At 38.1% G+C, this 13,838-nt stretch overlaps 1 protein-coding gene across 1 annotated transcript in view; it reads right to left on the reverse strand.

The window, feature by feature from the left end:
• The window catches only part of RGSL1 (regulator of G protein signaling like 1), a gene marked incomplete at both ends in the record, with an annotated part of 55,638 nt that overhangs the window by 25,921 nt on the left and 15,879 nt on the right, over positions 1-13,838 (reverse strand). The window contains 3 exons of the mRNA XM_084250050.1: positions 226-419; positions 9,462-9,567; positions 12,455-12,562. Coding sequence (XP_084106176.1) covers positions 226-419; positions 9,462-9,567; positions 12,455-12,562 — 408 coding nt within the window. The remainder of the gene's footprint in view (positions 1-225; positions 420-9,461; positions 9,568-12,454; positions 12,563-13,838) is intronic.

The following is a 13,838-nucleotide window of genomic DNA, read 5'->3' on the forward strand; positions in this document are numbered from 1 at the left end:
CATAGAAGTCCAAGTGTCTTGCACTGGCCTTCTTTCACTGCTATTATTCTTTGGAGTTTTATTGTTACTGTTGTCTGCTTTCAATCTCCTTCTCAGTCTTTATCTCAATAATGTCCCATGTGATCACTGCTCTGTTCTTGTCTCTTGGGGGCTCACGTGAGACAAGCACTCAGCAGTTGCCTAAGGTACTCGTGGGAGAAGAAAACATGAGAAAAGTATACATACCAGGAGGTAATCTGCCATGGAGGAAAGTTTTGACTATGTTTTCAAAGAGAGACTTTTGAATCTTTTCATTTTTCTCTGTACTGAACCTCTGTATGGCTATCAGGAGTAACAATGGGGTTTCTGCCTTTCGTTCTCTGAGGAACTCCCTGAAGCACTCCAAGTGGTTTGTATTTATGAGAATTTCTTCCATGCTTCTGGAAAATAAGAAAGCATCATTGGCCGTGAGAAAGGGATACTGATGCTGGATTCTACTCCAGCTAGGGAAGGTCATCTCCCAGGTTGTGTGTGAGAAGAGCAGCATGGATGGATCAGTTAATCTGTCCATTTCCTTGGAGGGAGGATTATGTATCCATCCTAAACTTGTTCTCATCATTTGACAACCTCAGTGGAAGAGAAGAGATATTTTAAAGGAGACGATTGTTTTTCAACGGGACCCTCTTTTTACATAATGGGTTCAAACAACTCTAAATTAGTGACACAGAGTATGATTGATCAGCTGTTATTGATCAATATTGAAAAAATTTCCTTGCTGTTTTTTTTCTTTCACTGCTCCTTAAACAATAGATGCTCCTAATGTTTCATCCTCAGTCCTCTTTACTTTTTCCTTATAATTATTTTTTCCTAGATAATCTTTGTCTCCTCTATACTTTCAATTTCATTTACACAGTAAAACTAGCTATAGTTCCCATGAGTTCCACTTCCAACTGCCCTTTGAACCTCATCTTTATATCACATGCACCCACACATCATTTAAATCTCTCCACGTAAGAAATCACAACGGACACAGCAGAAATCAAAAGAATAATCAGTAACTACTATGAACAGTTATATGGAAACAAGTTTAACAATCTAGAGGAGATGGACAAATTCCTACAACTCTACAATCACCCAAAGCTAGATAAAGAAGAAATAGAACACCTAAACAGACCAATTACAATTAGCGAAATTGAAATGGTAATCAAAAACCTCCCCAAAAACAAAAGCCCAGGACCTGATGGATTTACAAATGAATTCTACCAAACATTCAGAGACGAATTAGTGCCTATCCTTCACAAACTCTTCCAAAAAATTGAGAAGGAAGGGACAATACCAAACACGTTCTATGAAGCCAACATTACACTAATACCAAAACCGAACAAGGACAACACAAAAAAGGAAAACTACAGGCCAATCTCCCTAATGAACACTGATGCAAAAATCCTCAATAAAATTTTAGCTATCAGAATCCAACAATGTATCCATAAGATAATTCACCACGACCAAGTTGGATTCATTCCAGGGGCACAAGGATGGTTTAACATCCGAAAATCAATCAACGTTATCCAACACATCAACAAAAAGAAATATAAAAACCATATGATAATATCAATAGATGCTGAGAAAGCTTTCGACAAAGTGCAACACCCATTCATGATAAAAGCCCTTGAAATTCTTGGGATACAAGGAACATACCTCAACATCATAAAGGCCATCTATGACAAGCCAACAGCCAGTATCATTCTCAATGGTGAAAAGCTGAAAGCAATTCCATTAAGATCTGGAACAAGACAAGGATGTCCACTCTCACCATTGCTTTTCAATATAATACTGGAAGTCCTAGCCAGGGCAATAAGACAAGAGAAAGACATCCAAGGAATCCAAATAGGAAAAGAAGAAGTCAAACTATCACTATTTGCAGACGATATGATATTATACATAGAGAACCCCAAAAACTCCACAGAAAAGCTAATTCAACTCATCAATCAGTTCAGTAAAGTGGCAGGATACAAAATCAACACGCAAAAGTCAGTAGCCTTCCTATACACAAACAATAAATCTGAAGAAGAAGAAATCAAAAAGACCATCCCTTTTGTTATTGAAACAAAAAAAATCAAATATTTGGGAATAAATCTAACAAAAGAGGTAAAGGACCTATACAAAGAAAACTATAAAACACTGTTAAAAGAAATAGAAGAAGACACAAAGAAATGGAGAGACATCCCCTGCTCATGGATTGGAAGAATAAACATTATTAAAATGGCCATCCTTCCAAAAGCAATATACAGATTCAATGCTATTCCAATCAAAATTTCAATGTCATTCTTCAAAGAAATAGAACAATTATTGATGAAATTCATATGGAATCACAAAAAACCCCGAATAGCCAAAGCTCTCCTGAAAAAAAAAGAAGGGAATGGAGGCATCAGACTCCCAGACTTCAAACTATACTACAAAGCCATAATCATCAAAACCGCATGGTATTGGAACAAGAACAGACATACAGACCAATGGAATCGAATAGAAAATCCAGAAATAAACCCACAGGTTTATGGTCAACTAATCTTTGACAAAGGAGCAAAGACTATGCATTGGAGCAAAGAAAGTTTGTTCAATAAATGGTGCTGGGAAAACTGGGTCGCTACATGCAAAAGAATGAAGCTTGACCACCACCTCACACCATACACAAAAATCAACTCAAAATGGATTAAAGAACTAGACATAAGACCTGAAACCATAAAATATATAGAAGGAAATATAGGCGAAACACTACGTGATTTGCACATCAAAGACATCTTTACAGACACATCACCCAAAGCAGTGATAGTGAAGGCAAAGATAAACAGCTGGGACTATATCAAATTAAAGAGCTTTTGCACAGCAAAAGAGACAATAACAAAAACAAAGAGAAACCCCACCAACTGGGAGAACATTTTTGCACCCAACACTAATGATAAAGGACTGATCACAAAAATCTGCAAAGAGCTGATGAGTCTCAACAACAACAAAGAAAATAATCCAGTCAAAAAATGGGCAGAAGAGCTTAAAAGAAACTTCTCTGAAGAGGAAATGCAAATGGCCAACAGGCATATGAAAAAATGTTCAACATCACTTGTCATCAGGGAAATGCAAATCAAAACTACCATGAGATACCATCTTACACCAGTGAGAATGGCACATATTAAAAAAACTAGCAACAACAAATGTTGGCGAGGGTGTGGAGAAAAAGGAACTCTTCTGCACTGTTGGTGGGAGTGCAAACTGGTCCAACCACTGTGGAAAGCTGTGTGGAGATTTCTGGACCTACTAAACATAGAGCTTCCATATGACCCAGCAATTCCACTCCTAGGTATTTACCCAAAGGACACAGAAACATCAATTCCAAAGAACACCTGCACCCCTATGTTTATAGCAGCACTGTTTACAATAGCTAAGCTTTGGAAACAACCCAAATGCCCAAAAATAGATGACTGGATCAAGAAGATGTGGTACATATATACCATGGAATATTACTCAGCATTCAAAAAAGATAAACACATGCAATTTGCTGCAACATGGATGGCGCTGGAAGGGATCATGCTCAGCGAAATAAGCCAAAAAGAAAAAGAAAAATACCGGATGGTCTCACTCATAGCAGGAATCTAGAAAACTTAAATAAGGGACCAGGAAAATGAATAACTATAAGAAAGTGAAAATCAAAATCAACAAAAAACTATGAACCAGAGACACTTTTAGGGGGGCGGGGGCGGGAGGGGAGGGATTGGGGTCAGAATGGGGGGCTGCAATTGTATGGGGAATATAACAATAAAATTTATAAAAATAAATAAATAAATAAATAAATCTCTCCACGTACACCCACAATCTCCCCACCACATCTATTTCACTATGTGTAATCTTAGCTGTAGGGTTTTTTTAAATAGATGCCCTTCTATTTTAATTTTGAGAATTTTTATCATGAATGGTTGTTGATTTTGTAAAATCTTTTTATGCATCAATTGAGATAATCATGTGGAATTTCCCCCTTATTTTAGTAATATTGTATTAATTGATTTTTTTGATATTAAATTAACCTTGCATTCCCAAGATAGATCTCATTTGGTCATGCTGTAAAATCCTTTGTACCTGTTACTGAATTTGGTTTGCTATTATTTGTTAAGGATTCCTATAGCTAGATCCAAGGGGGAGCTTAGTATGTAATTTTCTTTTTCTATGGTACTTTGACTGGGATGACGGGAAGAAGAGCTATTACCCGCTTTATGAAATGAGTTATCAAATGCTCCTTCCTCTATTTCCTCAGCAAGTTCTTAGAATATTGGCATTATTTATTCTGTAAATGTATCCTAGTTTTCTCCAGTAAATTGTCTGGATGTAGACTTTTCTCTGTTACGAGATTTTTTTTTAAAGATTTATTTATTTACGCATTCAAGGACTGGGGTACAGGCCAGAGGTGTGGGGGTGAGAGGATTCACCAGAGACAGAGTGGGGAACAGAACAGGCAGACTGACTGAAATACACTGCTGAGGGGAGCAGCGGGCAAGACAGGAGAGGTCTGCTGCGCCATGTGGTTTGCTCCCTGGCCGGCCTGGGATCGAACTCGTGATGCAGAGGCTGCATATACCTTCATAGGTTGTGTTTTAACCCCTTGCGTCACCAGGGAGGCCCTGTTACAAGATTTTAAATGTTTAACTCATTTTCTTCTATGTTATAGATATATTCATATTTTCTACTTCTTGAGAGAGTTTCACAAATTTTGATATTTCTAGAAATGTATCTATTTCATTGAAGCTGCTTAATTTGTTCCTTGAATTTCCTTATAACCTTAATTTTTTTTTAAGATTTATTTTTTTATACAAGCACTGGGGTACAAGCCAGAGGTGCAGGAGGGTGAGAGAATTCACCAGAGACAGAGCAGGGAGCAGAAAAGTCAGAGGACCGAAACACACTGTTGAGGGGAGCAGCGGGCGAGACAGGAGAAGTCTGCAAGCCATGTGGGAATCTCCCTGACTGGCTGGGAATCTCCCTGGCTGGCCAGGAATGGAACTGGCAATGCAGAGGCTGTGGACAGCTTCACAGCACTCAACCCTCTGTGTCACCGGGGTGGCCCCTAACCTTAATTTTTTAAAAGTCAGTGGTTATATCCTCTCTTTTGATCCAGATTTTGATGGTCTGCTCCATCTCACTTTTTTCCCTTGGTCAGTATAGCTAAGTATAGCTAATGGTTTATCAGTTTTGTTGATGGTTACAAAACATGTGCTTGTCTGCCTGCATTTCCTCTAATTTTTCTCTTTCATTTATTGATTTCCACTGTAATACCCATTTTTTTCATTCTACTCCCTTTGAGTTTAGCTTGAATTTATTGTCCCACCAATTTTCATCACCATTATTTCTGATATGAAGTAAGCTTTATTTTTATGCATCCCTTGAATATAAGAAATCCTCCTACTCTTAAGTAATTAAAGACATTTCTCTTTTTCTCACAACAGCTGACTACTAGGTGTGGATCTCTAGGTGTGAGCTCAGACCAATTAGAATTCATTAAGCTTCCTGTATGTTTTGATTTAGGGTGTTACACTAACTTGGGAAAAATTCAACTGTTATGTACTCAAAACAAATTTCTGCCCCCATACTCTCTTTCCTCTCCTTCTGGGACGACAATTATTTGTATGTTGGAGTTCTTTATAGTATTCCTCAAGTCCAAGGTTCTATTTTTATGTTTTTATTATTTTTTCTTTAGGCCGGATAACAACATTTGAGCTATTTTAAAATTCAGATTCTGTCAACTCAAATCTCTGCTTTTGAGTCTAACTATTTTTTTCTTTTCAGTTATTGAATTTTTAACATTTTCCAGATTTTTATTTGGTTATATTTTACAATGTCTATCTCATTACTTATCTGCCTTTGATTACTAATTATCATCAGACTTTCTTTTAATTCCTTAAACATGGTTTCCTTTAGTTCAGAAGTTCTCGGTAAGTCCAATAACCAATCACCTCAGGAACAGTTTCTATTGACTGTATACCCCAACCCTCCCTTGTACATGGGCCATAATTTCTTGTGTTTTTTTTTTCAAGGGAGGTGAAGTTTAAAAATGCTATTTTGGATAATGTAATTTATTGAGTTCTAAAATTTCTTTGATAGGTTTGTCCAGTTTTATTGCTTTTATGGTGAAATGATGTGTGATGCTCTTATGCCATCATTTAGATGGTTGCTTCTTCCTCTTCCAGTGTTTTTAAATTCTGTGTCTTCCTTTCCACTTCTATCCCCACTGTCTACTTCAGACCTTTAATATCATTTGCCAAACAACTGCAATGAATTTTTAACTATTATTTATGCCTTCAGTTTTGGGCTTCTGATTCCTTAGACAACCATTATTTCTTCCACAGTAATATTTTTTTAAATCCATATGATATGCATTTCACTACCTGTATTCAAACAAACTGGAATGAATGCTCATTGTGATTTAACCAATACAAATTCCTTAGCAATTCACTCCAGACATTCTTATAGTTATTTGGTCTCAATCTGGCTTTCTAATCTTGTGTCTTATCCCTTCACCCCATACTATTCTTTGTGTAGTATCACTGGACTGCTTTCAAGTCTTTGAATACTACTTTCATGTTTTCCAAATTTAAATTTTTTTGACACTTCTTCACTTTAGAAGAGGTCCCAAACCCACAAAATACTCCCATTTCTTTAGAGTTGAGTTCTTACACATAGTTTATGGCCTTTCTGATGCTCAGACTTACCCTACTCCTCCCTCAAATTTTCCTTTTTTTCCCACCATACTTTCATAGTTATTAACAATATTTTATCAAAACATTTTTAGATTAGTTTTGTGGTTTTTTGGTTATATTAGATTAAGGGCAAGTATTGTGTGTTTTAATTTTTTGTATCATTAGCACCTAAAGCATGTCTGGGATGCAACTGATCAATAGTTGTTTATTACATTGAAATAAAGTTAAGGAAAAGGTTAAGAGAATTAAAACTGGAATTTCCTTGGGCTGTTTTGTTGAGGTCATAACAGATGACATGAAATTGGACTAAATTATCCTGTATATTCCCTCTAGAATTTAATGACCTTATGAATAAATTATTTAAAAAGGCTTATGCTCATCTTCACTCATTGGAAAATAAATATTTCTGTAAACATAATGGAGAATGGTAAATAGTACAATGGAAGAGCAAAAGGAACAATAAATGATTGAAACTCACAGAATAATTGCAGTTCCATGAAGGAAAGGCAGATCTAGACAGAATATTTAGAAGAGAATAGGACTTATCACGCTCAGAGTCAGTTATAAGTAACTGAAAATATAATTGTAAGAGCTTTTTTTCTAGCAAAATAGTCTATCAGTGATCATCAAGTTTTTATGTGCTAATATATATCTACCATTTATAAGAAGACTTTTCATATAGCTTGTAATTAAGATAAGTGCTTAGTGTTATATTTTAAGAGCTTGGTGTTTTAGAAGAGAGGAAAGACACAGCAGACATACATTTGGGGAACTTTTAATGTAGAGGTGGCATTTGTGCTATGTGGAAAGAGAGATGAGTAAGCACTCCAGAAAGAAAGGACCACAGCCTTTGCCTAGAAGTGAGACCTGCCAAGGCTGACTCTAGAATGACTATAAGGTGGAGACATAAAGTAAGGAACCAGTTGGGAGCCACTAAAGTAATACATAATTTAAAAAACCACAAATAGATAAAAATATGTCACCTCGCAGGGTGGCAGCTTTGGTAGCAGCATGGAGAGGAGGAAAGATAACTAACTCAAAGTCCCAATATGGCCAGTCTCACATTATTGATTGATTGACTGATTGATTGATTTTTGCCTTTCAATTGTACCTAATGTATTTGTTCATTTTTATATTTTAAATATATTTTTACATCATTGTTCATTTTTAGAAAATGTCTGCTTCCTCCACCCTCAGGTGTGGTCCCCATAGATTTCCCTTCACCAATGCACCCGTGCACCATCACCTCAGTCCCCTGTGCTCCTCCCTCCCTCCTTCTGATCCCTCTCCTTCCTCCTCCCCTCAGGATGTCTCTGATTTATAATTATCTGTTTGTTTTTGTTTTGTTTTATTTTGTATTGTTATTATTTTTTCTCCTGATATATTATTTGATTCCCCTATATTCCTCCTATAAGTGAAACCATCTGATGTTTCTCTTTTACCTTCTGACTTATTTCACTGAGCATAATTCCTTCGAACTTCATCCTCTCACGTTTATTTGGTATCAGATTCAGGGATGGTGGGCAAGTATGTGGAAGAATGTATAAAGGAATGTGCCTGGTGGGGATGTGGAATGGGGATGCATAACAGTCTGGCATAAGCTAGGGGATAGTCAATGAGGCTGTTGCTTGGGGGGCTCCAATGTTGCTGCGAATCAAAACATTCTATCTCTAGTCCTTGTTTTACAGTTGACTTCCTGTCAACTTGCTGTCAAGGTGGTCTAGTTGGTTATGCTAATTTGGCCATAAAGTCTGCCTGCTTTTTCAGCAGATATTGGTTTTCCAGTATGTTCCTCATACCAAGACTTTTGTCCTGGTAAGAGGCCCCCTGCCTGACTCTACATTTTATTAATTTTTTTTATTTTTTATTTTTTTGCACTCAAGTATATTTATTTTATACTTTGGATAATAATCAATATTATGTTATCTTTTTTTAATTTAAATTTTATTTTTTATATTCCCCATACAATTACAACCCCCTTATTTTGACCCCAAGACCTCCTTTTCCCGCCCCCCCCCCCCACCACACTCCATAGAGTGTCTCTGGTTCATAGTTGTTTGTTGATTTTGATACTTTCTTTCTTATAGTTATTCTTTTTCGTGGTCCCTTATTTAAGTTTTCTGGATTCCTGCTATGAGTGAGACCATCTGGTAATTTTCTTTTTCTTTCTGGCTTATTTCGCTGAGCATGATCCCTTCCAGCTCCATCCATGTTGCTACAAATTGCATGTATTTGTCTTTTTTGAATGCTGAGTAATATTACATGGTGTATATGTACCACATCTTCTTGATCCACTGACTCTACATTTTAGCTTGACCAGCAGCAACTTTTGGCACCAAACAAAATCCTGAGCACAAGGGGGGCTGGGGAAGCCACAAAAATAGATGTGCAAAGATGCTTATTGTGGTATTATTTATGGTAATGAAAAATAAAGATAATGTAAATGTCCATAAAAAAGATATAGTGTAATAAGTCATTCTGCATCCATACTAAGGAAGAAAGTGGACCTATACAAACTGATGTGAAAGGGTATCCATGATATTAAGTAAAATAATTGTTTTGCATGGCACCAAGTTTGGAAATTAATACTTATTTAAAATACACAGTGTCTGTACATCTCTGTGTGACATATGGAAAGAAGTCTGGAAATCTACATACAGAAAGATTAGTTCAACATTAAACAAATTTGAGAGTAAAGACAGCTTGTGTCAGAAGATGTTGCTATAGTCAGATTCTATATCTTACTCAGGTCTTGTTGAGGGCTTCCTTATATCACCCTTTTTGACAAAGGACGATTTCCTAGACGAGAGTGAGATTATCCTTGGTTCTTTGATAATTTCCACTGAAAAATCTAATGAAAGCAATCACAAAGTTGGGGAACACCATGTTAGAAAGAACATTGCAGTGCACAAGCAGGGACAAAGTAACAAGGTCATCTAGCAGACATTGAGTGCATGTGGAAAAATCACTATGACTACAATTGCTATCTCAGATACTTAGTACTAAGAGAAGTAGGGATGATTTCCACCCTGACACTAATATCACCCTAAACCTTGTTATCTAAGTCTACTAGTCATAAGGCTTAGAGCCCACCTTCCCCAGAAGACTGCAGAGACCAAGCTCATTATACCTCTCCTTATCATGTTAATTGGCATTAAATGTTGTCCCTCCCCAGTTTTAACTGGACCACATGACATCCAATCATAGTCCAAATGACTTCCAGTCTTCCTTGACACTCCTGCTAACCCATCCTACATCCTTCTACTCACGGTCTGGAATTCTTGCTTTGTCATCAGCAAACTCTCACAGATTCTCTACCACTTCATCAACTGAAATGTGTTTTAACTGAAACCATTCATTGTTATGATGACATTCTTCCATGAAAGGCTTCTTCTCAAATATCATTCTATCTCATACACAATTCAGAGTGGGTGTTTGGTCCCTGATTGCCATTTCAAAAGCATTTATTTCAAAAAATATATATTAAACATTGTTATTGAAAAATGGAGATCCCAAAGATCTCAATATTAGAAGAATTCTTTGAGGTTAATAGTATGGAAGACAATATAGAATGTCAATTCATTGAGGACAGAAATTGCAAGTTATTCATCTCACCACTAGAAATTAGGACATGGTATAATCTTATAGTTGATGATTTAAAATATTTATTAAGTAGAACGTATCTTAGAACATCTACTTACTATGTCCCCGGTAAGTAAAAGACTTGGGTCTGGAAACCAGTGGATGAAATTAGGAGTGATTTGTTTATTATCGGTATAAGAGACTTATTGAGGGCAATTTCTAATCTTTACAACTTTATGGTCTGTGAGTCTAGACAAGCACTGACCAATAGAAATATAATGTGAACCACATATGCAATTTAAAAGAGCTAAAAGGGAAAAAATTACCTTGAACAATATATTTTATATAGTCTATTTATTTATACTAGACATTCTGGTGCTCAATGGCCATATAGAGCTTTTGGCCCTGTGTGGACAGTGCCATTCTAGATATCCTAGATCCTGGAATGCTTCTATTAGGGACACAGTAGGCACTCAGTCACTTCAAACTCCTATGGCAAGAGGTCTCAGGCAAGCAAAAGAATCACTGTACTGATAAGGTGATGGACGGATCATCAGGGCCATGTTACACAGCAGAGGCAGAGAACTCCTTTGTCCTCCTCTTGGTATTCCCCAATCCAGTTCTGATGATAAATTAACAAGTGCATCAGCCACAATCCAAGGGTTATGTGTGCTAACCAAGGTTCAGGTCTCTTAGTGGTGAGTGTCTAAGTCATTCTTTATTTTTAAAGATTTATTTATACAAGAACTGGGGTACAGGCCAGAGGCACTGGCGGGTGAGAGGATTCACCAGAGACAGAGTGGGGAACAGAACAGGCAGACTGGAACGAAAACACTGCTGAGAGGAGCAGAGGGCAAGACAGGAGAGTGCCTGCCTCCCCATGTGGGTATTTCCCTGGCCAGCTGGGAATCAAACCCATGCTGCAGAGGCTGCAGACAGCTTCACAGTGCTGCTCTCAACCCCCTGCATCACCAGGGAGGTCCGAGTGTCTGAGTCATTCTGCCAGATATGCTCTTCCTCCCCACAAGATCTGCAGAGACTTTAGCTGAGCATCAAGGGAATCTATGACAGATAGCAGAGGAGGGGAAGAGGAACATTTGTGTGGTCTCCAGATAGGTTACATTAATAAGTATCAGCCTTCTTTAAATTCCCCGAGGAAAGAAACCAACAAGACTTGGAGCTACACAATTTCCATACAAAGCAAATGAATAGTAGTTGGTGCCTTGGTACATGACTCAAATTCTCCCTTTAGGACCAAATTATTCATTCCCCAGCTTTTGCAGTGCTGGTTGCTTAGAGTTAATAGTAGAGGCCTTCCTCTGGAAACTGGCTTGGCCAAAAGTCACTGTCCCACCTAAGGTTATATTCTCTCTAAGGGCAGCCACATCCATTATTTGTCATTGTGGAAATATATAAGCTCCTTGTCTCAATGGAAGGGCCATCCTTTAGAGCTGTTGAGACCTGCTGTAACACCCTGACAGTTTTATATCTACCTTGGCCCAATCCTGCTCTCCTCTCCCCCTTACAGGTGTTATTCCTAAGGACACACCCCAACATAGCTCCTTTGACAAATCTCTGACTCCAAACAACTTGGCAAAAGACAAATCTGCATTATTTTAAACCCCAGAGTGATAACTAGGTAAGGAGGTAGGTGTTCACAATTTTCATTTATCCTCATTCGTCAATAATTACATCTCATTTTCATGATGCCCTTCTCATATTTAGTAGGAGAATAAAAGACAAGGTCATTCTCCCTTGACCTCCCTCATTTTATTTGTTTTTTTAAAAAGATTTATTCATTTATGTATACAAGAACTGGGGTACAGGCCAGAGATGCGGGTGTGAGAGGACTCACCAGAGACAGAATGGGGAACAGAACAGGCAAATTGACTGAAATACACTGCTGAGGGGAGCAACGGGCGAGTCAGGAGAGGTCTGCTGTGCCATGTGGGAGCTCCCTGGCCAGGGAACGAATTCATGCTGCAGAGGTTGCGTATAACTTCACAGTGACGTGTTTAAACCCTTGTGCCACTGGAGACCACTTGACCGCCCTCATTTTAAATGAAAGTTTATTTGTATTCTGGCTTATGCTTCTAGAGTCTGGAAATTTTTCTCTTATCTGGTTGTCTCAAACTTACCTAAATTTAAACACTTACCCACTTTAGGTGCTTTTTCACAATATATTTTGTAGTCATTGCTGATCTTCTCTATGGCCAATTTTGGATATTTATAGCAGAGCTCCTCAAAGGACATTTTCTCTGTATCTATTAAGGAAGGAAAAATGGGTAGAATCTAGTTGTCTGCTCTTGGTTCAAAGATTAATGTACTTTTGTCGAGAGTACTGTCTTTCAAATGTTAGTTTAAACTTAAAATGACTAGTGTTTTAATGGAATATTTGCACAAGAAAGACAAATTCTTATAGCTTCCTCTCTCCCATAGAATGGGAAGAATCTGTCCTTTTTGGGAAAACCTGGCCATGGAGATTCTCTGCCAGAGAGATACTAAAATAACTTTGAAACAGGTACTAATTGTTAAGACATAAACAAGAAGTAACTCATCCAAATGAATGTTGACCTCTTCAACGCAGCCAGCTGTTTTTTTTTTTTTTAGAGGCATGTTTATTTATTTATTTATTTGTTTGTTTGTTTGTTTCTTTGTTTATACATGCACTGGGTACAGTCAGAAGCGCGGGAGGGTGAGAGAATTCACCAGAGCCAGAGTGGGGAGCAGAGCAGGCAGAAGGACCGAAGTACACTGCTGAGGGGAGCAGCGGGCAGCAGGAGAGGTCTGCGTGCCATGTGGGACCCTCCTCCTGTGGCCGGGGAGCAGCCGGGGATCGAACCGGCGCCGCAGAGGCTGCTGGCAGCTTTGCAACCCAGCGCTCAACTGCTGCGCCACCGGGGAGGCCCAGCTGTTTTGAGGAGAAACTGCAAATGCATTTTAAACATTCTTCTAGTGCTTCAAAGACAGGAATAGTATATGCCAAATAATATGCTAGGGCCCTTCCCTCTGTTGGATCTGTCTTTGGGAATTATTTTCAGAATTGATAACTCACATATCCGAGTATCATCAGTATGACATTAAAATCATATTCCAAATGAGTTGCAAATTATTATCCTGCGAGAATGAATAATGTTTCCTAGAAATAGTGAGGCATTGTTTCCAGTCATGGTGAATTGAGAGGGAAACCTTTTTGTTTCCAAAATGAGGTGGGACAGTAAGACTGAGAGAGTAAGAGCAGTTTGAACTGTGCAAAAACAGAAGCAGAACAGCAGCCCTTCGCCACCCAGCAAGGTGGACCATGCATTCGTGTCATGCTTTCCAGGGTTAGATTAAGTCTAACTGAACAGATCTTCTGGAACTTCTCAGAGTATTCCAGTAGTGGATTCTAGAAGGAATACTGAGATGCAAAACAAAAGTCTCAGTTGTTTTATACCAGTGTTGTCACTGTCATCTTTATCATTTCTCAGCCAGGGAATTGTGACCACAAACAATAGAGCAGTGGGTTGTTCCTGTCAGGAGTCCAAGTTTCTAGCCCTG

The sequence above is a fragment of the Talpa europaea genome (genome assembly GCF_964194135.1).
Source record: "Talpa europaea genome assembly, chromosome: 12".
Classification (NCBI taxonomy): domain Eukaryota; kingdom Metazoa; phylum Chordata; class Mammalia; order Eulipotyphla; family Talpidae; genus Talpa; species Talpa europaea.